Here is a 27,758-nt window from a genome sequence, read left to right as displayed (position 1 = left end):
AGTTCAAAGCTGCAACCAGATTATATTCTGGCCAATTTTATTTATGTATGATCAAGTTGATAGAAGTGGGTTTCAGTAAGGAAAGGGACAAAGTCCTGTTTGGCTGTGTAGCTCACTGTAGTTACTTTGAAAAAGACATATATATTTTTAACCAACTTCACAGAACAGCAGGAAGAATAAAAGGTGGTTATTAGACCACATTGTTGAACCACATCACAGTCAGCCCCAGTCTGTATTGCCAATGGTTCAAGCTGATGGGAGTTTTCATCCAACATCATCTGGAGGGCCACAGGTTCCCAATTCCTATTATAACTGGTCCTCAGCCTTTAGGTTAGATGAAAAAGAAAAACCATGTGCCTCATACATGCACAAATATAGGCCAAGCAGAAAGAGCATCAGTGGAAGTTATCAGGCCAGCAAACCTCATGCAGTATGTGTGTTCAGTCAGGGCACGGTGACAGCTAATTTTCTCAGTGCTTCCTGCTGTGAAGAACAGCTCAAGGACTCTCTTGAGCTTCTATTCTCGAGGGTTTGGCTTCAGACAGTCTCAGAACCTCATTATCCCTCAGTTTTATTTAAATACCATTATTGAATAATTGATCTCCAGTAAGTGTAGAAAGCATCTCTTCCAGTGTTCAGTGTCCCACAGAAAAGGGAGGGGGGGAAAGCATCCCTTCCTTTCATTTAGAAAGCAAAACAAAAAACATCTTAGAACATCTTTCCAGAATGTGAGTTGTTACTTATAAACATCAGGAAAAAACCCAACTGTTAATGTTAATTGACACAGCTCTGGGACATTATGTAAAGTGACTTTAAGGCATAAGACCCCATGGACACAGTGGATTGCAGAGATCTGCAGCCTTATACAAAAGTCATTGCAGGGATTTAAGATACACTGTTTGTAATAATAAAGTGTGCTTGATGAATTTTTCCAGAATTAGAAGTCATTTCCAGCTTAAATGCAACATACAGGTTATGGGACTTTTAAGAAGAGGGTTATTGTTTCGTTTGGGCTAAGAAATTATCAGTCAGAGCCAACAAGATTTCCCCCTTCTGGCCATGAAATACTAGGTTACATGCTGTAGCTGCTTAATGTTTAAAACAGAGTGCAGAGATAGTTAGCAACTATATTTAACCAAGTTCTATGAAAGATTAAGGGACAACAAGATATTACAGCACTGGCCTGGCTTGCACATGACACCAAGCCTCAGTTTAACAAACCACAAATGAAGACTGAATTGGCCACAGATGCTTTTCTTCGTGATTTCAGGGGTGTTTAAAGGAACTATTTTAATCAGGTTTAATGGCAAACATGAAAATAAAATGCAGGAGAAAGTGGTTGGCAGTTTTGGAACAGGACATATTTGTGTGTGTACAAAACACTTCCAAAGGCACAGCTGCATGTATTTGATCCTTTATGGAACATAAGAATGATTAATTTGTTTGTAAAATCTGTGAGAGAGGGGCTTAAGAAATATGTGCATGCGTCAAAGATTTTTCTTCAGTTTGTCTACTTTTTCTGGTGTGGTCGGTACAATTTAATATTGTATGTGTCAAGTAAAAGGTTTTTTGTTTTGTTTTTTGTTTTAAACCAAGACCAAAAAAGAAACTCTTGTTTCTTTAGCTTCCATCATCTGGCAGATGAGTTCTAGGCCGAAGCAAAACAAATGTTTCTCTTAATTATCCTCTGCAAGATCTAAAAATAGCAGATGAAGAATTGCTGTGGAAGGCTTGGAAGAAAATGTTGACACTGAAGAGTTTAGTGTCTATTTAAAGTAGTTTGTCTCCGCTAGTATCACACCTACTTATTAACATCTTGTTTCTTCATTTTAAACCAAAGCAAAGTATACTTCTAACATGCAGAAGCAAAACTAAGCTGTCCATCAAGTCTATACAAAGTAGGAGTTGGGAGTACAACCTGTCCTATCAAGTCTTTACTGCTCATTACAAAAATATCCTCCCACTTATTTTCTGTCAACTCCTTTTGCTGATACGGCTCATCCAAAAGTATATTTTAAACTTTTATCTGGGTTGGTGGGAAGGGGAGGTCACAGACTCAGAGGTTAATTTAGTTGAACTGGCCTGATGCCTAGCCATAGGGCACACCTTTATAACACTTAAGCAGAACAGGTTTCATGCCAATGTGAAATCAAAGTACAGTGGTACCCCGAGTTACATACGCTTCAGGTTACAGACGCTTCAGGTTACAGACTCTGCTAACCCAGAAATAGTACCTTGGGTTAAGAACTTTGCTTCAGGATGAAAACAGAAATCGTGCAGCAGCAGCGCAGCGGCGGCAGGAGGCCCCATTAGCTAAAGTGGTGCTTCAGGTTAAGAACAGTTTCAGGTTAAGAACGGACCTCCGGAACGAATTAAGTACTTAACCCAAGGTACCACTGTAGCTGCCATCATTCTGTTACATTTTCTATCAGGCTAGGAAGGTACAAGGTTAACCCTGAAGACATAGCTTGAGCACCACTCTCAGTTAGCATAGAGATCATAGGAAATCTCATCATTTCCACAGTAAGCATTATAACTACTTCGTTGCTTGACAACACAAATAGGTTTGACCATTGCATTGTGCTGTTTTACAAGTGATGGGTCAGGTTGCTAAGACCGAGTGAATGCCTGGATTACTGTAAAGGTAGTGAATCATCCTTCTGAGAGCATGCTTTGAGTGGATTGAGTCATGGGTGGAACAGAGTTGTTTCATATGTGCTCTTCATTCTAAAAGTTGAAAAAATTGTCAATTTCAAGCTGAAATGTCACTTTGTGACAAAATGGCACCGGTCTCATGGAGAAAAAACAAATAGGAGTGTGCTCTGAGTCAAGAGGCGTAGCTAGGACACTGGCTGCCACACTGTGGCATGTGGCATGTAGGAGTGACACGGTGGCTCGGGCGCCTGCAGGCTCGCAGTAAGGGGCTTGCGCCTGCCAGCCACCTCTCCCTCAGCTGCCCCTTAGACGAGGGGGAGGCAGCGTCAAGGCTCTGCGCAGCGCACCCTGCCCCGGCTTGCCCCACCCAATGGTAGGCTTGCCCCACCCCCATGGGCAGCTCACTTGAGCACAGGGCGTATGTGCACTGCCCTGGGCACCTGGGCGGCTAGCTATGCCATTGCTCTGAGTGATTCCCAACTGCTGTGAAAATAGAATGATCATGTAAATTACAGCAAAATAGTATGAGGGCCTAATGTAGCTCCATCCTGTGTTGTGGTGATACAATTTAAAATGCTAGTGGTGTGCATGGGTGGCTGAATGCTGAATAATCCCCTTGCAACTGCTTTTCTCCAGTTGGACTTGCTTTCAGTACTGGAGCCCACTCTTGAGAGGAGCGTGGGTGAGTTTAGCACATCTTGCCGGGTCTCCCACTTTTTGTATTCCAAATTGTACCTCCATCCCTTGCTTTGCACTTCCTTGGTGCAAAGGATGGAGGAATCTCTCAGTTTCACATTTTTCCGATCTTCAGATCTCCAAATTTCTGCATTCGTTTGTGATTTTCTTTTCTTTCAAAAAGTCCTCATGAAATGTGAACAGAACTGAATTTCCCTCTCTATCCCAGCTTGCAGCAGATCTGCTTATGGAGACACTGATCTATGGCCATTGCATGTCATTTTGATTGTTGTCATATAGCTCTATCTCATTGCTCCCTCTTCTCTAAGCGAACTGGTTAAAAAGAATCAGTTTAACAACTGGTGTTGTGATTACCATTCTATGCTGGGGTGCTGTGCTGTGTGCTACTTCTATACGTTCTTTCTTAGTTTTTTCCAGAAATCTAGAAATCCAACTCAATCTGTCTCATTAAAGAATACTAACATCTCGTTTCTGCTGACATGAGCAAAGCCTTGCTGGGAGGCGGGCAGGGTTTTTTTTGATGAGTTTTATGGGTATCTGATGCATAGCATTTCTTTGAAGCCTCAATGACCTGAAGATACTGGTGCTGAACACAACTGATTTTGAGAGCCAATCGGCCATATCAGAAAATGAAAGGCTGATTAAAATCAGATGTTGCCTTTAAACTGAGCTCCCTTACATAAGCAAATTGTCGACAAATGACATAATGCTACTATAGAAATACTAACTCCTGTGCTTCATACTCTCTCATTCATTTTAAAAACTTAATCATGAGTGCCTTGTAAAGTGACAGCAAAATTCCACCCCTAAAAAAAATGCAGTACAGCATGAACAACTATTTACTGTTCAGAATAATTTTTTTTTGCTAGCTAAGCAAAAAGTATAACTGGTATCACAAAATACACAATGTTGTTAGATTGGGCTAAATCAGAGGTATCCAAAGTTATGTACTATCTAAAGCATACAGTGTGTTTTGCATAAGGAATAGTTTGTCTCTGTGAACTTCTGCACATATTATCTTATACAAATTCTGCCCCTTCCTGAAATCCCTTAATTGGTGGCTTCCCACTGGCAGACCCAGGCTTGAGATTTGTCTACCCCAAACAAGTCATTAGGAATAAATGAAGGAGAAATCTCATGGTTATTCTAGAGTGAGATAAGCCATGAGTGCAGGTTCACACATAATGCTAAACTAGACAATGGTTTTAGCTAGCACAGTGGCCATGATTTTTGCTCTGGGATTTTACATATCTGCTCCCTTACTCTAAGTAATATGAGAACTCAGTTTGTGATGAAGGCATTTCAATTCTTGGGGGGGGGGTCGTAGTTTTTGAGGCTTAAAAAGTTATATTTGTTTTCAAATTTCCTCCCCAGTCAATCCATTGGAAGAAGGAGATCATCTGCATAAAAAGGAAAAACAGTATTTCTTTCAACCTGACCAATGATCATCAGTCGTGTAGAAAAAAGCAGAAAAGTTTTCACTGACTATGGAGTTTGGTGGGCAAGGCTGAGAGGGACCATGCTAATGACTGCCTGATAGTGCCAGCTGCGGATGGAAGAGGTGGATGCAAAGAGGCACATTGAGCACTTGGAATGTTTTCTGTCAGGTAGCATCAAGGAGGGAGAGGCCACCCCAGCCTCAAGACGTGCAGCGTGAGACGTAAGGACCATCTCAGGTAAGGCCTTCCGTGTTTCATCTGCAGCATTCACTTGTTTGATTTCCTGTGAATGCTTATGTGGATTTAGTGCTTTTGACAGAGCAGAATAAATACTGAGGCTAAATAAAGGGTTACCATTATTTAGGGCTTCCAGCTTGTGTACTGACCTACTTAGTATACTCTAAAGAAAGAAAGGGAGACTCAAAAGGCTGAGACTTCTGCTATTCCTGGACTTTTTCAGTGCAGGTGGAATCTCATGATGAAAGAGACCCAAGTTTTTGCTGTTCTACAGTTTTTCACCCAATTTGCATGCCTTTTTCTGCTGAGGAGGTCTACCCCAGGAAGTTTGAAACCAGTTCTGAAACACCTCCATGTTCTGTGATCAGCTGTCATCCTTCACAATCCTGGCAGCATTTGTACCACACAGAGTTGGCCGCCATTTCATAATGTTCTGCTTAACCTATTCCATGGATCAGGTTAGGTGGAAGAACTTACTCCTGATGTTAACTATCTGTTCTTTCCAACCACATAACCAAATTTATTGTGCGTACGGGAGTGTACCTGTCATGAGCCCCATGGAGACCTCTTGGCATGACTAATCAGAAAGAGAGGAGAAATAGGATAAGAGGGGTAAGCTTGTTGTTTGGGAGAGGCCCAAGTAGTCTTATCAGAAGACACCCCCACCCCAGTGGTGCCAGATATTCCAACAGAAGATGGAGGTGCATTCACTACCCTCCCTCATGAACCAATAGCAGTCTTGTATTTTAGTATCTGGTTACCATTAAATTCCTGTAAGGTGCACAGGGGATTTCACAAATGCAGAATAGGTGCTAAAATATATCTTCAGTACCACCCACCCCTTCAGGGACATTTTTCTTGCCCTAGGTATCCCAAGACTAGAAGTAACCCATGCAAAATGAAAAATAGCCAAAAGAAATGGGCTTAGGACTAAATTTTAGTTGAGAGAGGCGTTCAGCACTCTCCATTCTTCTTTATTTTTAATTGCCCTTCAATCCTGACCTCTGCTTTATGGGAATTTGGTGTGGCCTGTATTCTAACACAGTGGTTGTGCTGTCGTCTCATGCAGTTAGACTGGTATAAGTGAACGACAGGATAAATTAACTCTGGTTTTTATCTTGAACAATTCTGGACTGGTAGCTTTCTGTCTCTATTTAAAAAGTATTATCAACATGTTTGATTAGGAGAGTGTCTAGGATTGCAGTTGCATTCCCCTTGTCATCACAAGTATGAGTCACAGTTTCAAGTCAACCCTTTCCTGTTGTTTTATTGCTTTTGTAGTTGCTTTGTTTATCTTATATTTTTGCTATGTTTATTTTATACTGTTGTAAGTGGACTTGAGTTGGCATATTATTATATATAATGGAATATAATTTTCATTGTAAATCAATAATACTATATGTTTATTCCTATCTGTAGAAAATTTGATAAATGTGATTGAAAACCTGGAAAGATTTTGAAGGTGCTGCTTCTTGCAATAATTACCTTTAGTTGCCTGTCTTTTTCTTGCTGGTGGTGATTCCCCCCTCCAAAAAGCTTGAGTTGTGCAATATGAACTCAGTATATATTTTATTGGGATTTTGCAGCTTAAGCCTGTTATTTAGCTTTAGGATAGGGTTTATGGCTTTTAGTTGTAAGTGAAGCCTTTTTCTGTTAACACATTTGCCGCCGCCCCTGCTATGACTGCTGCATATAATGTCATTGTTCACCTTTTCCTTTTCTTACAGCCTTTGACATGAAGAAAGATATAGATGCCTTAATAGCAGAGGAAAGGGCAGAAATCATTGCGAAGTATGAGAAGGTAAGAACCTTGCTTTCCTCCCACTTAATATGCTACCAACCAAAGATTCAAATCATCCTTATTATTTGGTTTTTCATACATTTTGGAGGGATGAAGGGACCATGGGGTCCTAGCTAGTGAGGGATTAATTGGCCCCAGTATATTGACTATATTCTACGCAGCTTGTTTTCGCTGTGTGCCCTCTGGTTCTGCAGCCAGACATGTATTTCCCCAACACTCTGCAGAAAGCAGAAACTTCAGTAAAGGTAAAAAAATTCCTTCCTGTAGCACCTTAAAGACCAACTAAGTTAGTTCTTGGTATAAGCTTTCGTGTGCATGCACACTTCTTCAGATACACTGAAACAGAAGAATCTGAAGAAGTATCTGAAGAAGTGTGCATGCACACGAAAGCTTATACCAAGAACTAACTTAGTTGGTCTTTAAGGTGCTACAGGAAGGAATTTTTTTATTTTGACTATGGCAGACCAACACGGCTACCCATCTGTAACTTCAGTAAAGGGTTCGGGGTCTCAAAACACAATGATAAGGAAAGCTATAAGTGCTACATTTTCATTTCCCATCCTTGGTCCTTCTTGTCCATAATGTATAATCTTTTAAATGGTCCCCTCCAGTTTCATGCTGAGCCACAGGCAAAGAAGAGCAGTGATACTGTAGTCATTGTAGAAGTGAGGTACTTGCAACCCAAAACAACGTATTTGTCCCCAGTGCATATCATAGGCAAGACAGCTGCCATTGTACAAATATTAGTTCATACCCACCCATCACTTTGCTGACCTGCTTTACGCTTATAGCTTATAAAAGACACAAAATCAACCTATGGTTAGTCTCGGATGAGTAAAAATGACATAAGAACAGTTGGCATCATAAATTTTATCCATTTCTTCTCAAAATGATATCATCTGTTAGTCACCATAGTGTAAACTTTTGTGCAACCTTCTTTACAGGGAAGGCAGGAAGGAGCTCAGATTGATCCATGGGAAGATGCTGACTTCACTCTCTACAAAGTCACTGACAGATTTGGGTTTTTGCAGTAAGTTCCCCTTTTCTTGTCCTCTTCATTTTGCTGAAACTAGTGCTGAAGGCCGCAGTTGCATCCCTTTCACTGTCATGGTTGTGTCCTCCACCACTGTACCTCAGCCAAGTGCCTTTACTAGTATTTTTGACCACTTGTGCAAGTCAGAAGCAGAGAGGAAATTACTTTCTGTTGCTTATGAAAACTCCTGCCATGATAAGGTACAGCTAAGCTATGAGACAGCTTGGTCCTTGGAAATCAATATTTGTGTTTCCTTTATATGGGCAGATTATATACTTAGGATGTAAACAGTTTCTGAAAAGCATGGAAATGTAGCAGTGTTTCAGCTTTCTACTGCTGCCCTTTTGAGGGATTCAGGTGTTCAGAGTGGGTATCATTTTAACCCCTCTTTTTTGCCACCTCTATTATGGTGGTTTATGCAAATTTATAGCTTTTTGTTTTATGTATTGTATCCATCTGTGAACAAGAGCCCAAGGGAGATCTCCCTTCTGACACTGTTTCCACATTTTCTGGGGCCAGGCATCATTGATCAAATGTGAAATAAAGAAATGGTCAAGTTAATAAGAACCTCCTTAGCCAAGTAGTAGACCAGTAAGCTGCTATGGGCAGTCTCCACCTAATGCATCCCATCAGTGCAAGAATTTTCACCTACACAGTGGAACTTCCTCCTTTCTTCACTCATACACACCCTGTAGCCTCTCCAAATCTGCTGTGGAGGGTTGGAGGAGCCCCTATAACAGATTTTTGGGCAGTAAAGGGAGAGAAGAGCGGTGAAATGTTCCATTGCAAAAGCAGAAATCCTTGCACTGTTGGAATGAGTCACTTAGTGCTACTTTATATACAATCCTATCCCCCCCCCCCCCCATCATTTGAAGCTTACCGTCAGACCTCCTTTCTGTACAGGATCACTTTGCTTGTACACTTCTTGCATTATGCATTGGTTCATTTAGAATTTTTCATCTTTCAGTGAGCATGAGCTACCAACCCGCAGTGCTCTGGAGGAGAAGGTAGGAACTGGGAGCTTTTCTTTCTCTGGAGTAATTGGGGGGGGGGGTGGCAGCTGCTGCTGCTGCTGCTGTGTTTGTTTTTCAGTAGCAAGTGATGAAAGACACTGCAATTATTAACATAAGAATCTTAGCTCTCTGGATAAATAATAATAGCTCTTCATCCCAACATAAACACGCTTGCTTGGAAGCAAGTCCTGCTGATTTCAATTAGACTTCCAGATGACTGTGTTTAGGCCTTAGTCAGCTATGAAGATAATGGAACTTCATCACAAGGAAGGTTTGATTATATTTCCTCTGTAGATTCTAAAATGCAGCACCAAAGCTTCACATGCAAAACTGGGAGGCTGCTTAGCAGCTTAGCTTGACCTGAGGAAGAATGGTCAGCTGCTGAATTCTTGTAAATTTTGCTGGCAATAATTAGAAGGATGGTTGGACATTATGGATAAATTAGAGATGAGAAAGTGTGGCACTGTAGTCATTAGACCTGCAAACCTAGTTGAGGGAGTCTAAGCACCTCACTGTGATATTCCTGTCTTTTTTTAGGGTCAAGTCCATCATCCATCAAATCATTCAGTATCTTGCTTGTGGGTCATATGTGCCGTTGCAGTTGAATGAAAGAGCATTTGCCATGCTCAGAGTAGGTTTATGCAAACCTAGCTGTACAGCATTGTGTTAAGCCATATCATACATTGTACAGTTTGGATGAGATTCAAGATAATAATACTGATGGAATAGCACAGGAGTGCCTAACCTCAAACTCTCTAGATCCTGTTGGACTCCAGCTCCCATCCTCTTCAGCCAACATGGCCAATAGTCAAGGATGATGGAAGTTGTAGTCCAGTAATATCTGGAGAACTAATGGTATTCTACCCCTAAAATAGCATATGAGCTAAAATTTTATTTTGAACCTTCTACTTTCTAGCATAAGGAATGAATGCAGTTGGGGAAATTCCTTCTTGTCTGTTTAAAGCTAAAATATTTAAAGCTAATGTCTTACATGCACCATATGACTCTATATTCTGATGGCTTGGATATCTAGCTCTCCCTCCTTTCTTGCTCACACAAATTGGAAATAAACCCTCTAAACTACACTTTCAAAATTCTGTTCCAGCAAAAACTTCAGGAAATTGAACGAGTGGACAAATGGCTGAAGATGTTAAGAAAATGGGGAAAATACAGAAACAGTGAAAAGGTACGGAATTGTAACACATTTTAGTAGCATTACAGTGGTACCTCGGGTTACATACACTTCAGGTTACATATGCTTCAGGTTACAGACTCCGCTAACCCAGAAATAGTACCTCGGGTTAAGAACTTTGCTTCAGGATGAGAACAGAAATTGTGCAGTGGCAGCGCAGCGGCAGCAGGAGGCCCCATTAGCTAAAGTGGTGCTTCAGGTTAAGAACAGTTTCAGGATAAGAACAGACCTCCAGAACAAATTAAGTACTTAACCCGAGGTACCACTGTATTCTAGCCTTTTTTTTAAGAAAATGGAAGACTGAAGAGTGTATTGTGTCCTTTCTTTTCACAGTTGTGGTGTCGAAAACTGAGTAGGCCATTGAAGCCTTTGTTTCTGTCCTCTGGCCACTTTCAGCTATGTGAATGAGAAATGTGTGTAAATTTTTCAAGAAGATTGTTTGGGCCTCTGATTACAGCAGTACTTTATCCCAGTTGCTGAGTCTGACTGTTCAGTAACATTCTGTGGTGAATAATGCTCTGTCATACTCAGACTAAGGCATAAGAATAAGCAAAAGGAGACTCCCCAATTGAATTGGAATTTATTAGCAAATTTGGCATTGTGGAATTAGGACTCTGCACATTCTGGGAATGGCTAGCTCACTACAGAAAGAAGCATACTAGACCCAACAGAGCAATTACAGAATGGTGGAGTGTTCATTTTGTGCCATTCACCCTACATATGAAATCTCAAATGCTTAGTGCTACAACCGTACCATTGTAATTAGTGTTCGGTTGCATTTTAATAATGGTCTTTTCTGTGTTTTTAGCTTGTTCTATTTTATCTGTGTAAGTCTCCTTGACTAGGGAAAAAACAGGATATAAATATTATAATAATTGTAAAAATGGATCATTTAGTCAACTGTGCCTAAGGCTTAAAAAAGTCCACCAGCCTTAAAGCATCTTATTATGCTGGAAAAGGAGCCCAAATATCAGTGCTCCTAGTCAGAGTTGTTCAACAACTTGTACATTGCACTAGTTTTGCTTGAATTGCAGGTTTCAGAGAAAAGGATGGGGGGGAGAGGCCTGGATTATGATCAGTGGCATTTGGCAAGCAGTTATTTGCAGAGTTGGCTGTACTGTAATTTTAGGAGTGTATGGGCCCTAATCCAAATGAAGGAAAGTTAAAATGCTTCCTTCTTGTAAGCACCTTCTTCTAAGAAGTAGGTGAGCAGCTCTGGAATACCATGTAAAATTATTCAGCTCCCAGAGGTTGGTTTGTTTCAATTTGTCTTCCAAATGGTCTCAAAGCATTTATCAACAATAAGATAGCAATAAAAATATGGAATAAAAAACATATAAAAACATAATAAAATATCCAGAGCAAATCGTTTCAGTTGCCTTTGGAAATCCTTCCTTATTTAAAAACGTTAAGAGTCAGAGAAAAACATGAAGGGAAAGAGGGAATTGCTTTCTCAGGGTGGATTATTGTTTCCTAAAACAGTTTGTTTCAAAGTGAAATGGCTGCCCTTCTGTGATTAGTGATTCTCAGGGCACTGAGGCATTTTACAACTTTGATTTTAAGTGGATGAGAACTTCAGATAGATAAACTAGAGGCAGTTTGTTCATTATAATTTTATCTTGTTGGGCACTTGCTCCCTGCAATGCTCTGAAATGAAATATTGGCAGAGAAGTAGTGCTGAAAGCTATTTACTCTACATGCTGTTGGGTTTGCACTAATTAAAAATCGAACTTTTAGAACCATAGCAAAAATCTGCTCCGTTCTCTGTAGATTTCTTAATTGTACAAGAAAATGCAGTTACCACTGATCTCTGAAGCAATGTGGAAAGGAATTTAACTAACCTGGGATGGCCTGGAATCCTGGGTATCATATAATTTTTTGTACTGCCATTGTACCCTGATTTAATAATCTACTGGTATTTATTGTGGCTTAATCTTTCCTCTGTTCATAGAATACCCCCCCATACCTTTCATTTTCTTTTTCTCATTAAATCAGTACATTCCAGTCCAGTTAGGAATACTGTAGTATTCAGATATCACACTGTATAAACATGGATTTTTTGTGAGCGGGGAATATGGTACCCTAAAAATCTCTCTGTTTGAAAAATGTATAGCTTTTATGGATACACAAATAAGCATGTTAATATCTGAACAAGTTCTGGTGAAACCATAGAAGCTGGGTGGTGTGGAATGGGGAGAATAGGATTTCTACTGAGCAGTTGGTAAAGGCTTCAGTGCCTTGCATAGTTCCTCTTTTTCCTGTTCAGAAGTAAAAATAATTATGTAAAAAGAGGTAATTGTATGATTCTATACATGTCTCAAAGTGCTTCTGTTCCTGATACAGAATTTGTGTTACATTGCTGCTACATTTTGTGTGTGTGTGCACACACACGCGCACACACACATTTGTGTATTCAGGTGCCTTATTAAAACAATCATGATTCAACAAAGAATATAAGTGAAACTTAATGCACTGGTGCTAGTCATAACATCACCCATTTATTTCTGTGACTGTACTGCAGAGTCTTACCCACTGCTGGTCTATAATGAAAGAGCCAATGCTGGGGTTTTTTGTTTAAAGGTCTGGCCTTCTCTAGAATGCCTTATTCGTCTTATTATTCCCTAGAGAACTTGAGGGGAGTGAAATGGAGAGGAGGAATAAGTAAAAAAAAAGTTTTGCTGAATTGACAGTCACTTGTTTCAAGATTCTTGGAGCTTCTTGAGCAAAAATTAAATAGACCAGTGCCATTATATATATGTACACACACACACACACACACACACACACACGGGCCGGATTCAACTAAGTTGTTGCACTAGTTGAAGTCAGCACGACAAGTGCAGTGGGACTTCCTCCCCTCTGCTTCCCCCAAGGGATCTCTCACTGGGACATTTTGTTTCAGAATGACTAGATAATCTGTATAAGCACTGCCAACCTGCTACAAGTTTTGTTACATTTAAAACACACACCCACACCCCTCAGCAGTTTGTTCTGATTTACTTTACTTTTCTTTTAAAACTGTGTAGATGTTCCGCAGAGTTTATAAAGGGATTCCCCTCCAGGTGCGAGGCCAAGTCTGGTCACTCCTGCTGGATATTGAAAACATTAAGATGGAGAATGAAGGAAAGTATGAGGTAAGTCATATTTGGTTTCATACAACACAGAAGTTCATGGTATGGTGGGACACTAACCAGCCAACCGCTCAACTGCTTCCCCCCCCCCTTTCAGTTCAGTAAGTTTTTCAGCTTTTTTCTTCTTCATATTTTAGCACTTTAACTTAAGTAAAGGTAAAGGTAAAGGTACCCCTGCCCGAGCGGGCCAGTCTTGACAGACTCTGGGGTTTGTGCGCCCATCTCACATCTATAGGCCGGGGGCCAGCGCTGTCCGGAGACACTTCCCGGTCACGTGGCCAGCGTGACAAAGCTGCATCTGGCGAGCCAGCGCAGCACACGGAACGCCGTTTACCTTCCCGCTGGTAAGCGGTACCTATTTATCTACTTGCACCCGGGGGTGCTTTCGAACTGCTAGGTTGGCAGGTGCTGGGACCGAGCAGCGGGAGCGCACCCCGCCGCGGGGATTCGAACCGCCGACCTTTCGATCGGCAAGTCCTAGGCGCTGAGGCTTTTACCCACAGCGCCACCCGCGTCCCGCTAGCACTTTAACTTACTTTAATTCAAAAGTGAAGGAAGGCATTTGACTGTCAGAAATATGGTGTGCACAATGTTCAATGCTTCCCTTCTCTGTTTTAAAAAAGATAGAGAGTAAGTGAGCTCTCCCGTGCATAATTGTACAATAGGAGAATGCATACCCTCCAATAAATGAATGAATGAATGAGAGAAAAAATGTTTTTTAAAATGCTTATTGTCAGGGAACTGACATCGGAGGAAGGGGAAGTGGTAAGGCTCCCAGAGACTGGGAGAGAGTCAACAGCCAAAGCAGGGACCAGCAGGGGGAGCGCGGGTTCTCTGGAGGAGGATCTCAGTAATGCTGAGAGAGACGCAGCAGCCCAGGCAGGAAGCAGCAGGGGAGAGAAAGGGGTGAGAGACACTTCGAGCGAAAATAGCGGGGAGGTGTCAGAAGCTACTGCAGGGAGACCCATGCTTCGCCGGAAGCTGCCACGTCGTGAGTCCAGGAGACGCGTTTCCGTTAAGGAACTTCTTTGCTGGAAGCGCTTCCGCAGACAGCCACTGTCGGACTCTACTAGTGACTAGAGCAGACATGTCTGAGGAGCTCTGTCACACACAGAGGTTTGTGGGGTCGCACAAACTCTGAAGGGGCACAATTTTAAGCACAAGCAGCTAACCATCCCCTGACAGCAGTCCGACAGTCTCTGTACGCTGCCTGTGCAGGAGAAAGCATCATGAGCAACCCAGTCGGAACCGGAGACGCAGGGGTTGGAGCTGGTCCAAGTTTGGAAGAAAGGTATCAAGCTCTGGAGGTCCAACTTGCGCTGCAGACGGCGAGGCTCGAGGAGAGAAGGGCTCAGGATGCTGACAAAAAGGGGAGAACCACTCAGTTCCCCAGAAAGGTACCAGGATTGGTGCAGAAGTTTGGGGGGGACCCCAAGGATTACCATGCCTTTAGGACTGAGATGCAATATGCTCTGAATGTGCAGTTTGATGAGTTCCCTGATGAGGAATCGCGAGTTGCGTTCGTAATTGGGCATCTTGAGAAGGGGGCGCGGGACTGGGTTCGACCCCTGATGGCAACGCACAACGATATCCTAAAGGACACTATGAAATTCTTTCGTGCAATGGATATCATGTTTTCCAGCGATATTGAGGAAGGGGTGGTACGCAGACAGCTAATGGCTTGCAAGCAGGGAAGCAGATCTGTCCGTGAGTACTGGACTGAATTTACCATGCTGATTCACAGATTGGGGTGGGATTTATCGGCGGCACCCATTCAGATGCTATTTGAAGAAGGTCTTTCTTCAGCTGTGAAAGACGAGCTGGCCAGGAGCCCCAGGGCGGGGTCTATGGATCAGCTGACCAAATCTGCGCTGACCATTGGAGCGCGCCAGGAGGCAAGAGCCTTGGAGAGGCGGGAAGGGAGAGGGGAACGTTGGAAGGAGTTACGCATTCCAGACATTCCTGAGCCAGCTTTCCCGCCGGCAGAGCCGATGGAAATCGGAACAGCCCGCGCGCGCGCAGTTTCAAAGCCCAGTGAGGGGGCGAAGAAGGAGGGAAAGGGAGCCCGGAAATGCTATCTCTGCCAACAGCCAGGCCACTTTGCCAGAGTCTGCCCCCAGAGGAAGGAATGGCAAGGGATGGTGGGAGCTGTTGAGGGGGAAGAGCAGGGAGAAACGGAGCAGGTAAAAGCCAACGCCTGGTTGCCAGCAGGGCACTGCAGCCAGGCCAAAGAGCAGTGAAAGTGCCCCTTCCCCAAGTGCCAGTGCCAGAAGCTCCTCGACCTGCTCTAGTGATTGAAGTGTCTCTAGAGCTGCAAAATGGACACCCCCTAAAAATAAAGGCGCTGTTGGACTCAGGCAGCTACTGCAATTTCATGAGCAAGGAGTTTGCTGCTGAGCACCAGATACAGACTATCCCTTTAAGCAACCCCCTGCAGGTGACCACGATTGATGGCAGGGAACTGTTGGGAGGAGGCGTCAGCTTGCAGACCGTCCCAATGATAATGAGGGTGGCAAGGCACACAGAACTGATAGCGTTTAATGTGGCCACCTTGGGAGGCGCTCCCATTATTTTGGGAATGAGCTGGCTAGCCCTACATGATCCGCTGGTGGGCTGGCATCAAAGAGTGGTTTCCTTCGGTTCAGCACATTGCTTGGAACACTGCAGGGGGGAAAAGGGGTCAGCAGGGGCCCAAGCCACCCTAGCAGGGACGGAAGTGATGGAGAAGGGGAAGGTGCCACCACAGTATGCTGATCTCAGCGACGTGTTCAGCGAGAAGGAAGCGGACCAACTACCCCCGCATAGGCCCTTTGATTGCCAGATCAATTTACTCCCTGGAGCACAGCTTCCTGTAGGCAAGTTGTATGCCATGTCAGACCGGGAGATGCAGGAGTTGCGAGCGTTCATTGACAAGAACCTGAAGAGAGGCTTCATCAGAGAGTCCAAGGCAGCGGGGGGTAGCCCAGTGTTTTTTGTGGATAAAAAAAACACGGACAAGCCGAGGCTGGTATGTGACTTTCGGGCCCTAAATGCAGTGACAGAGCCGGCGGCTTTTCCTATGCCCAGGATTGATGATATTTTGACCAGGGTGCGAAAAGGAAAGATTTTTACAAAGCTGGACCTAAGGGGGGCGTACAACCTGATACGTATAAGGAAAGGGGATGAATGGAAGACCACCATGTTCACCCCTTTGGGGGCATTTGAATACCTCGTTATGCCTTTTGGATTACAAACAGGCTCCGCGTGTTTTCAAGCCTTTATGAACCACGTACTGGGGCCTTTGCTCTACAAGAATTGCGTGGCCTTCTTAGATGACGTGTTGGTGTATTCGGAGAATGAGGAGCAACATGTGAGAGACGTCAGAGAAGTGTTGAGCAGGCTGCAAGCCAACAGATTGTGGGTGAAACTGGAGAAGTGTCAGTTTCATACCAAGGAGGTGGAATTCCTGGGGTACCGCTTGTCAGACAAGGGGTTGGCCATGGACCCCGGCAAGGTTCAAGCGGTGCTGGAATGGAAAACACCCAAGACCAAGAAGGATGTGCAGAGGTTCCTAGGGTTTGGAAACTTTTATCGTAAGTTCATCTGAAACTTCGCCCACCTGACGGCGCCCATCACGGACTGTCTCAGCAGCAAAAAGAAGTTTGTTTGGACGGGGGAGGCGGAGCGAGCGTTTGAGGAACTGAAAAGGGCCTTCGCCTCTGACGAACAACTTCTACATGTGGATTTACAAAAAAAGCTGAGGGTCGAAACAGACGCTTCTGACAGAGCCATAGGGGCGGTGCTTCTTCTGCAGCCGGGGAAGGAGGGGTCAGAGTGGCGACCGTGTGCCTTCTTTTCGCGAAAGCTGAACAAATCTGAGAGAAACTACACGGTGCACGACCGGGAACTTCTTGCGATTTATGAGGCCTTCCGGAGATGGAGGCACCTACTAATTGGTGCACAACAGAAGGTGCAAGTGTGCACGGACCATAAGAATCTAGAGTATTGGAGAACTGCGCGAGTGCTCAACCAAAGGCAGTTGAGATGGGCCCAGGAGTTCTCCAAATTTAACTTTGAGATTTGTTACGTACCAGGCCCGGAGAACGTTAGGGCGGACGCTCTCTCACGCAAACCTGAATATTTGGAGGGAGAGGGTGCACCCGAAGAGACCCATGTTATTCCCGAGGACCGCTGGGTGTGTGGGGCGGCTTTGGTGGGGCAAAGGGAACTGGTAGAGGGAACGGTGCAGGATGAATACGCCCAGGACAAACTCAGGGGTCTCAGGAGGGAGGGAGACAAACCCGGGGGTTTTGAGGAGAGAAACGGGGCGTTGTACTACAAGGGAGCGTTATACATACCTGAAGGGGAATTGAGGGAAAAGGTACTCAAGCAACTGCACGATAGCCCCACAGCAGGGCATTTTGGGCAACACAAAACCATGTGGCTGGTTACCAGGGAATTCTGGTGGCCCAAGGTCAGGGAAGATGTGCGTGAATATGTGAGAGGGTGTGACCGATGTCAACGAGCCAAGGGGGAGAGGCGGGCACCGGCAGGTTTATTAGAACCACTACCCACGCCGGAAAGACCATGGGAGGCAGTGGCAATAGATTTCATGACTGATCTGCCCAGGTCCAAAGGGAAGACAGCCATTATGGTTGTGGTAGACCTGTTAACCAAGATGGCCCACTTTATAGCCTGCTCACATGCGGTCACAGCAGAAGAAACCGCTAAATTGTTTGTGGAAAATGTGTTTAGGTTGCATGGTGCCCCCTTGAGGGTGGTTTCGGACCGAGGGAAACAATTTACTTCCAGGTTCTGGAGGAAGCTCATGAGCTTATTGCACGTAGAGGTGAATTTTTCCACTGCCCGTCATCCAGAAACCAATGGGCAGGCGGAAAGAGCTAATGGTGTCCTCCAGCAATATTTGAGGTGTTATGTGAATGACAGAGAGAATGATTGGGTGGAGAAGCTGGCGTTGGCAGAATTTGCCTATAACAATGCAGAGAACGTGTCCACGGGGATGAGCCCTTTTTTAGCCAATCACGGGTGTCATCCCCGAGCCTTCCCGGGGGGGAGGGGGAGAACTGGAGCGTTCCTGCCGCAGAACAGTTCGTTGAAGAAATGGAAGCGATCCATCGCCAGCTCCAACTTAATTTAAACAGGGCGAAGGAGGAATATAAGAGGCAGGCAGACAAAACCAGAAGGGAAGGGGAAAGCATTAGGGTGGGGGACCAGGTGTGGCTGTCCACCCAAGGGTTACCATTTAAAGGAGGTTGTAAGAAGTTAAGACCCAAAAGACTGGGCCCATTTGAAGTCACGCAACAGGTCAACCCAGTGGCTTTCAGACTCCGGTTACCGAACCACATGAAGTTGCACCCAGTGTTCCACAGATCATTGCTGTCACCGTATATAGGGGACAGAGAGGGGAGGGTCAATAGGGGACCAGCTATGGAGGAAAAAGAACACAGCTACCATGTAGCGGAGATTCTCGATTCCAGGTGGAGGGGAGAGCAAGTAGAGTATTTGGTAATGTGGGAAGGGGAGCCGGAGTCGGAAAACACCTGGGTCAGGGCAGAGGATGTAGATGACGAGGTTTTGATTGAAACTTTTCATCAGAGATTCCCTAGAAAACCCCAGCCAGTGGCAAGGTTCCGGAGGGAATACTTCGCCACCACCGACGACGAAGAAGAGTTGGAGGGGTTCGCTGATTCCGAGGTGGAGGAGGATTCAGCGAGTCGGAACGAAGACCGATGGAGGGAATTGTTCGAGACGTCCGAAGATGAAGAGGATTCTTTTAGGGGTTTCAGCTCCTCACCGCCGAGAGGAGAAAGTAGGGGCGGGGGAGAGGGGGGCCCTGGAGGGGAGGTGGATGTCAGGGAACTGACATCGGAGGAAGGGGAAGTGGTAAAGCTCCCAGAGACTGGGAGAGAGTCAACAGCCAAAGCAGGGACCAGCAGGGGGAGCGCGGGTTCTCTGGAGGAGGATCTCAGTAATGCTGAGAGAGACGCAGCAGCCCAGGCAGGAAGCAGCAGGGGAGAGAAAGGGGTGAGAGACACTTCGAGCGAAAATAGCGGGGAGGTGTCAGAAGCTACTGCAGGGAGACCCATGCTTCGCCGGAAGCTGTCACGTCGTGAGTCCAGGAGACGCGTTTCCGTTAAGGAACTTCTTTGCTGGAAGCGCTTCCGCAGACAGCCACTGTCGGACTCTACTAGTGACTAGAGCAGACATGTCTGAGGAGCTCTGTCACACACAGAGGTTTGTGGGGTCGCACAAACTCTGAAGGGGCACAATTTTAAGCACAAGCAGCTAACCATCCCCTGACACTTATCAAATGCTAAATTGTCCTAATTAGTTATGTGACCAAAGTTATCCAGTTGATGACCATGATACTTCTGCAATCATATTCCACACAGCAATGAATCACTCCCAGGAAGAAGAATATCATTTTTCCAAACACAAGACTTTGCGAACCCTAATGCTGAAAACCTGTGATATCCCCAATACAAAAGCACAGTCTTGAGGAACACGCAGACTGTATGCGATAAATGAAAAATATGGGTGTAAAAACCTAAGATTGTAAAGGATATCTGTACTTTTGTGAAACAAAGTATATTTGACTGCTAAAACACTATTCAATACATATTCCTGGGTCCAGAGATATCTTGCAGGAACAGAAATTTCCTTGTGCAAGGCAGCCCCACCAAATTATCTTAGTTTTCCTCTATCTTCTTGTAGGCTCTTGAATCACATTGTGTGCCATTCCAGGGGCTCATTAACTCTCTGGAACAGCTTGAGGGCAGGCAAGGGATAGTAGGAGAGGAACTAGGAAAGCTCTACTGCATGAGCAGAGTTTTGTTTTGTTTATCTCAGGATTCTATCCATTGATTTCTAGGCTGCTCTTCCTTTTAATAAAAACAGCATAATCTGCATCAATGACCAATATATTGGGAACTGTGTGCTGCACAATATGGAACTTGTGAAGAGAGACAGAATAATCAGACTAAACACCAACCTTCATTTTATATGTTACTTTTACTTACCGGTATCTATCATGTTTTTTTCTGGAGATTTCTCCCATATGTTATTTATGATTTTTAGCCTTTTTTATATTTTATATACAAAAAATAAATTAAGTACCATAAGTATAATTTAAACAAAAATGTATATAACAGTATTTGCTTTAGCAATATCTCCCTACCTCAGTTTAATCCCAATTTTAGGGATTTTTTCCTTGGTAGCAAGCACCTGATCAACAATGATTTGTCACTGACACCCCTGGAAGAATTCCATTTCTAAAAGCAGGCTTGTCACAGATGCAAGAGATTTATTGTCTTCTGAAAACTTTTGAGCTGTCCTGTTTTCTCCAAGGTTCTGTCCACAGCCAGTCTTGTGTCTCATAATATAAAAGCCACAAAGGTGCTTCTTTTGAAAGCAGAGGCACCATTTATACAGCCAGTTCTGTACTGCAAATGAGAGTGGTGTTTATTAAGAAAAGCAAAAGCATTTTGAAGGGGGGATTCAAACGGCCCTGTCATTTCCCAAATTATATGCATATGCCACAGTTAGTATGGGCCAAAACTTCAGAGAGAACATGTGATTGCCACATGCTCTCTGAAGCCAGAGTGGAGTTAACAACAGGGTCCACAAATAATTCTCTGTAGACCCCTCATCCTCTTTTCCTGGAGTCCTCAGAAATGTTTGATGTACAATGTTTAATAATTCAGACAGTTTCTTTCCTCAGAACATAGGAAGGAGGAGGGTGCTTCATCTGTGAGAATCTGTCAGTTTCTTATTTTGTTGAGCCATTGAGTCCCATAAACAATGTTTTGTAAGCCTATCAGTGGAACTTGGAAGTATGGACATAAGACTCCAGTTGGTTACAAAAGAGCGTAACAAAATCAGTTCTTTCAAAACATCCAGATAGTTGCAGAGTATAAAGTAATCACATGCTACCTATGAACACATGACTGGCGTGTCATCGATCCCAACATTTCTCAGTAACTACTTCCACTAACTAAAACAGCTGTACTTCTGAGGCATGGTTATCAAGAGAATTATCTCAACTATTGCCTTTGCATCTTGTTCAGGGGATGTTCCCACCTAGCCATGTCACACAGCAAGTGATTAGAATAAACAAAAGTCACAAGCAGTTTAACTAAGCTCCTGAGGGGTCTGCAATAAACAAGAGACTCACTGTATAATAGGCTTTTCATGAACATAAATCCAGGAAATCGGCTCTTCATAATCCTCCTCATCCTTCGTGCCACCTGAGGCCAGAAATTAGCTCTTTGTGATCTCAAAGAAAGTCGGAGCCAGATTTTCATAAGGGAATGTGAAAGGATTGATTTCCAATAAAATCTATGGGCCTTTGTCGTCCAAACTATTTTAAGCATCTTGCTACTAGAAACAAAGATTCATGCTTGCTTTGGCTACAGCTTCATATCCAAATCCAGCACGCCTTCATCTATGCAAAATACATTCTGTATGCCCCTCTAGATTGGAGTTTGTGTGTCTGACCAAAGTGTGTGCACACATTCTTCCTTTTCTGTCAGCAATCCATTTTGCCAACTCAGGACTATTTCCTTCAGTTTGATTTTTCACAAAGGGCATCTGTGTATTGCTTCCATCAATGAAAGTGTAATGCATTATCCATGTGCTTCTTTGAGGGCAGACACAGAAGGTTATGTTGAAAAGCAGGAGTGTCTGGCATGCAAGTAGACTGGCTTATATAGAATATGATGAACTTCCCAGCATGTTCCCTTGAGTAAAAATAATAACATAAGCGACCTGCAGTTTGAAAAAGACTCTGGGAAGATTGGGAAGATTTATGGGGTGGGACTTTTGTGGGATATGGCAAAAAGTTACATCAAGACAGCCTAAGAGATAACTGTAAAGTATTTCAGAATGTTTGTCTGCGTTTGAATATTGTCATAGCTTGATAGCCCCAGATAACTGAACAACAGAAAAGTCTCTTTTGAGTTATTTGGTTAGTTAGTTGTTACTACACTTATATCCCACATTTCCTCCAAAGAGGTCAAGGTTCTCCCCTTTCCCATTTTATCCTCACAAACACCTTGTGAGGTTGGTTTGGTTGAGCGATAGTGACGGGCCCAAAATCACCCAGTTAACTTTATAGTTGAGTGGAGATTTTAACCCTGGTCCTAGTCAAACTCTCTAATCCGGCATTCTGGGTTCTGATCTGGCTCTCAGAGCATTTTTTTCTAACTCTCCCAAAACCCCACAAGATATTATTGGTGCCATTAGAGAAAAAAGCGGGGAAATAAAGTAGACACACTAGAGCCCCAGCACCCTAGTAAGGATGCAAATTGCTTCCTCCCTGGCCAAACATTTGCTGAGAGCCAAGGGGATGATTAACGCCCCCCTTCAACTGATCTGCAAAGATTGGCTGTGTGCTATTTATGGGTTCACTCTCATGTATGTGAGAGTGTGGGCTGGCTACACCTACAACTGGTATGGAGCCCCCAGAGGGTTACCCAAGGGTGAATATGGTCCTCTGGCCAAAAAAGTTAGCCATACCAGCTCTAACAGTTAGTTAAACCACATACATAAGTAGATTTTCCTTACCAGTAACACCTCTTATTTGACTGCTGTATTATTCCAAATTATGTGCATCAACTTCAGTTAGTGTTTTCTGTTGTCTATGTTGTTAAGCCATCCAAAAGCAGAGATTCCGATACCTCTAGATACTTCAAAATATTTTCTGAATGCTTTAACCCATCTTCCTTCATGCAGAAAATGAAAGAACAAGCCAAGAGTTTCTCATCAGAAATCAAGCAGATAGACCTTGATGTCAATCGCACCTTTCGAAACCACATCATGTTCCGGGATCGCTATGGAGTAAAGTGAGTTTCTCATGGATCTTCCCTCCTATTTTAAATATATATTATCTGTGATCCTTTGTCCAGCTGCTTCATGTGCTTAATGAAAGCTTCTAGTTCCTGGAAAATGTCAAGGAAAACATAATGAACAGAGATCATGTAAGTCTCCAGGGAGATGATTATGTAAGAGTAATTAAGAAAAAATAGAGTACATTTTGATTCCAAGAAAATTTAAGCAAAGGAAAGGAATGGTAGCAAATAAATATTGCCCCATGAAGGACTACTGAAGAACCAGACATCACCCCATTGCTTTCAGAGGGAGGGGGGCACACCTTTTCTCATTCCAAATCTATTCTCCAGTCCTCCCTCTTCCTAAACATGCTTAGGATGTTAAGTTCCAACCTTCAGTGGATAAGGTGGAAGACAAGAACTGGCAGACTACAGAATCATCTTGATGTTGTTTAGAGATAATGTTTGACAAGAGGACAGAGTCTCCCTCTTGCTAGTGCACCCTTGAGAATATTGCAACCTGTTTGTGTGCTCACTGGATTCCACAACCCATTTATTTATTAATTAAATTTCTCTACTGCCCTTCGTCTGAAGATCACAGGGCACTTCACAGTATAAAAGCACAAGAATACACACCATAGTAACAAACAAAAACAATACACCCCCCCCCCAGTTTAAAGGGCCATATATTGTTTAATTAGCCAAAGTCCTGGGAGAAGAGGAATGATTTTGCCTGGTGAAGTTGCCAGGCAAGCTTCCTTTGGGAGAGCATTCTCCATATGGGGAGACACACTGCACATGTTACCATTGTGCAGTGTGTCAGTTCTACTGCTTAGTTTCTCATACGTTTACAATATCCTTCTTCTGAAGCACTACAAATAATGAGCACCTTAGCTGGTAAAAAAATAAAAATAAAATACCAAAAAAGGGCAGATCCCACTCTTTGTTGTTTTTACTCATCCTTTTTTTTCCTTTTTTCTTTAATAGGCAACAAGCCTTGTTTCATGTCCTGTCAGCCTACTCAGTTTACAACACGGTAAGCTGTTAAGAGATTCAGCAGGAAACTGAAAAGTGTTATATGGCAATAATGTTTTGTTTAGCTTAGAATAAGAATTTAGTTTCTGTGCTGGCAAAACATACTGCTCTTGTACAAGAAATGAATGTACAGAAAATAGTGAGTGGCATGGAAAAATGATGGGAAAGTGCAATGAAAATTGTGGGATAACAGCAGGGTCAGATGATGTCACATAACCTCCACACAAACAAATCAGGATGAATGCTCAATAAACAGTGGCAATGTATAACCTCCACACAAATTTGGCAGAAGCAAATGGGGAGGAATGCAAAATGAGGTTAATCTTGAAGAGCCTAGGGTCATTAAATACAGAAAAAGTACTTGATTCAATGTATATCATTTTCTTGGATGGTATATTTATAAAATTGCATTCATATCTTTAGCTCCAGGTGCTGCTAGAAACATTAATGATGCTGGAAGCAAAAACCAAAACAATTAATGGGGGTGGGGGTTGTTCATGAAACTGGAAATTCTACAGATTTCAACCATGCTGTGATAGCTCTGTTTTTGATACAAAGAAAGACACAGCCGCATATTTGGGCCTTGCTATCATCATATTTTCTGAGTAGCTTTTCTGTGACTCTGACCTACTATTTGAATGGAAGATATTGGTCAATTCTCTTTGTGACTTGTTTTACTGCATTCAGTGGCTGCTTCACAGCTGAAGACTCCAATTTGTTACAGTCAGTTAAGTCACTTCCAGCCACAGGGCAGAGAAGAGAGAATATGCTTAAATTAGCTACAGAATTTACTGTTTCCATGAGCATGGGGAGACTCATCCCCACCCCCTTTAACAGAAGATGCTTATCCTATTCTTTGAATTGGCTATCCAGCAAGAATTTAAAGTGGCATGTGTGCAGTGTTTCTGTTTCATGCAGTGCTGCCTATAATGGTTGTGATATCTGAATTCACTTATTGCAAAAGTAAGGAATTACTTTTATTACTCTGCAAATGCCAAGGCAGATAAAAGTCCATTATTATTATGCCTATATTGCGGGGAGCAGGACTGTAATAGGGAAAGAGTGAATTACACCAGCCAAGTGTTACATGCATTTTGCTGGGTAGAGGTATAGTGCATGGCAGCCTTGAAGTTTAGTTCATTGTGGCATATTGGGGATTTTATTGGAGGGGGCAGAGGGGTGCTGTGAAGCTGACTTGAACACCAGTGCAATTGATTAAGGGCTGGAGTGAGTAAAGTGAGCCAGGGAAAGAACGGAGAATTCCAGTGGTAAATGGGGATGTTTTTGGATGCCTGGTCTACACATAGGCAGATGGCAGGTCTACCCACTGAGAAACAATGAGAGGGGTAGATCTAACATGTAAGCTTCTCAGAGACCAGGTCTACTCAGTCCTCTGCTGCCCAGTCACCAGATCTGCCAGAAGGACCTGCTGCCCCAGAAAAATTCCTGCAGACTCCCATGTCCAAGGATCACCAGCCACCCCCTTGCCTGAATAGTTTGGATAAAACCTGTGTCCCATTCAATGTACTTATGGGAAAGTTGCCTTTTGTTTTTGTGTGTAATCTCTACTCTCCTGTAAAGCCGATCTTGTGTAATGTGTGTCTGCATCTTTGGATCTTTCAGGAAGTGAGCTACTGCCAAGGAATGAGTCAGATTGCAGCTATCCTGCTGATGTACTTAAATGAAGAGGATGCCTTTTGGGCACTGGCACAGCTACTTACCAATCAGAGGCACGCAATGCATGGTAAGGTTCAGCTGAAAACGCTCTTACTCTTTCCTGCCACCTTTGCAATATTTTGTTTATTTCCTTTATCATACATATTGTAAAAAGCTAAAGATAAAGGAACCCTGACAGTTAAGTCTAGTGGCGAACGACTCTGGGGTTGCGGCGCTCATCTCGCTTTACTGGCCGAGGGAGCCAACGTTTGTACCATCCTTCAGTCATATTCCCAGGGCACTTTACAATAGGTTCTGATTTGCTGGACTTGGGAATTAGGCTGCCACCACTTTCTTTTTTCCTCACACCTCTCTCATTACCAATATATGCAACGAGGGTAGGGCTTTGTACTTTGAAGAATATTTTGTAACTTTGAAATATTGTGATACCTAGGTACCTACAGGACTCTGCTTTAAATATGTAGCAAAATGCAATTCTTAACTGCGACTGTTCAAACACATCCAGAAAATGTTGGTCTGTTTGAAACTTGGCCACATTTAAGCTCCTTTATCATGCTGAAGCTTTGGGAAGGAGCAGAGAAGAATAATCTCTGTGCAGACTGTATTTTATTGAAAAAGGGAGGGTAGTTTGTATAATCCTGTAAGTAACAGGAGATTAAAGTTTGAGAGGTCGCTTTGACCAGCGCCTTGATCCCTTTGCGTATGTCTTGGCTTGCAAAGAGGACCAAAAGAGTCCTCTGGCTCTCCTTAAAAAACAACAACTTAGATTTAAAGGAATCGGCTGCATTTTAGTGATATTAGAAGTTTGTGGTGCCATGTTGCATTCTACTGTTGTAACTAGCAGTAATCCTATCAGGGATGAACAAGGCCTGGCCCAAAGAAACTCAAATCACAGTCTTATGAGCAGTCTTGGCTAAGTACAAGGTATTTTTGGAGAATAAAAATTACTCAACCTTTTGGATGTTCTGGTCTGCCACAGCATCCATGGGCAGAGTTCCAGATCTTGTCCAAATATGAAACTGTAAAACTCTGTTTTATGGACCAAACACTAGAGTTTTATATGCACATATGACATTCACCTTGCTTGGAACTGCTGGTATTTGGGCATTTTAGGAAAGGTCCCCATCATTGCACCCAGATCAGATGTTGTGCTGCTCTTTTTCTTTCTAATTCCTTCTGACTCTGTGCTTTTCCTCTCTTTTTCCTTCCAAGGATTTTTCATTCCTGGTTTCCCAAAGCTACAGAGATTCCAAGCCCATCATGAGGCAATCTTAAGCAAACTCTTTCCAAAGCTGAAGAAGCACATGGTAAAAATTTCTGTGGTTAAGTGAAAATTTGCTGTGTGTGTGTGTGTGTGTTTGTATACCCTACTCTTTCTCCTAATGGAGCCCAGGGTAACAACCATCTAAATATAGAGCTATCGAAGTATCATCTTTTGTTCACATATTCACAAGTACATTTTTCATCATGCACTACTTCCTTTTTAAACCTTTATTGCTCCTGTTAATGGAGAATGTGTCATTTATCTCAACAATTTATTCTGCAATTATGGCTGAACAGAATGAGGAACTTTTAAAAATCTGGATAATTTTATAGGAAAGCTAGGAGCAGGCAGCACTTTCAAGGTAAAATGAGAGAGTAATTCAGCCACTGACGGGACATGGCTATCAAATTCAAACATAACTACAGTACATGGTTATTGTTCCATTTAACATTTGAGGGGAAATACAAGAATATTTCAAGAATGCCAGTTTTCAGAGTTAAAAGAAATATTGTTTGCAACCCTCTAACTTGTCTGCTCAGTGAACATTTTCCTCATTTGTACTCTCCCTTAGGACAAGGAGCAGATGTCTACAGGGATTTATACAACAAAGTGGTTCCTTCAGTGCTTCATTGACCGGGTATGGGTCTTGAGGAATGAGGTGTTCAATGTGCTTATGACTTCAGTGTCCTTTTTCCTTGCACCATATAATTTGTGCCTGATCAAAATTAATATTGTATTTTGCTTGTATTTTCATTAAT

The 27,758-nt window shown here is 43.1% G+C and overlaps 1 protein-coding gene across 2 annotated transcripts in view; it reads left to right on the top strand.

Annotated features, from left to right (window-relative positions):
- The window catches only part of LOC309514806 (uncharacterized protein), a 101,644-nt gene that overhangs the window by 56,362 nt on the left and 17,524 nt on the right, over window positions 1-27,758 (top strand). For both annotated transcript variants that reach the window (XM_082192115.1, XM_082192114.1), the window contains exons 2-12: window positions 4,726-5,027; window positions 6,755-6,828; window positions 7,773-7,858; window positions 8,829-8,868; window positions 9,980-10,060; window positions 13,093-13,200; window positions 22,930-23,039; window positions 24,012-24,060; window positions 25,683-25,803; window positions 26,949-27,043; window positions 27,572-27,637. In XM_082192115.1, coding sequence (XP_082048241.1) covers window positions 6,763-6,828; window positions 7,773-7,858; window positions 8,829-8,868; window positions 9,980-10,060; window positions 13,093-13,200; window positions 22,930-23,039; window positions 24,012-24,060; window positions 25,683-25,803; window positions 26,949-27,043; window positions 27,572-27,637 — 822 coding nt within the window. In that variant the 5' untranslated portion in view covers window positions 4,726-5,027; window positions 6,755-6,762. The remainder of the gene's footprint in view (window positions 1-4,725; window positions 5,028-6,754; window positions 6,829-7,772; window positions 7,859-8,828; window positions 8,869-9,979; window positions 10,061-13,092; window positions 13,201-22,929; window positions 23,040-24,011; window positions 24,061-25,682; window positions 25,804-26,948; window positions 27,044-27,571; window positions 27,638-27,758) is intronic.

Source organism: Podarcis vaucheri (genome assembly GCF_965113315.1).
Source record: "Podarcis vaucheri genome assembly, chromosome: 1".
Lineage (NCBI taxonomy): Eukaryota > Metazoa > Chordata > Lepidosauria > Squamata > Lacertidae > Podarcis > Podarcis vaucheri.
The sequence above is the reverse complement of the archived record's forward strand: the minus strand, read 5'-3'. Positions and strand labels throughout refer to the sequence as shown.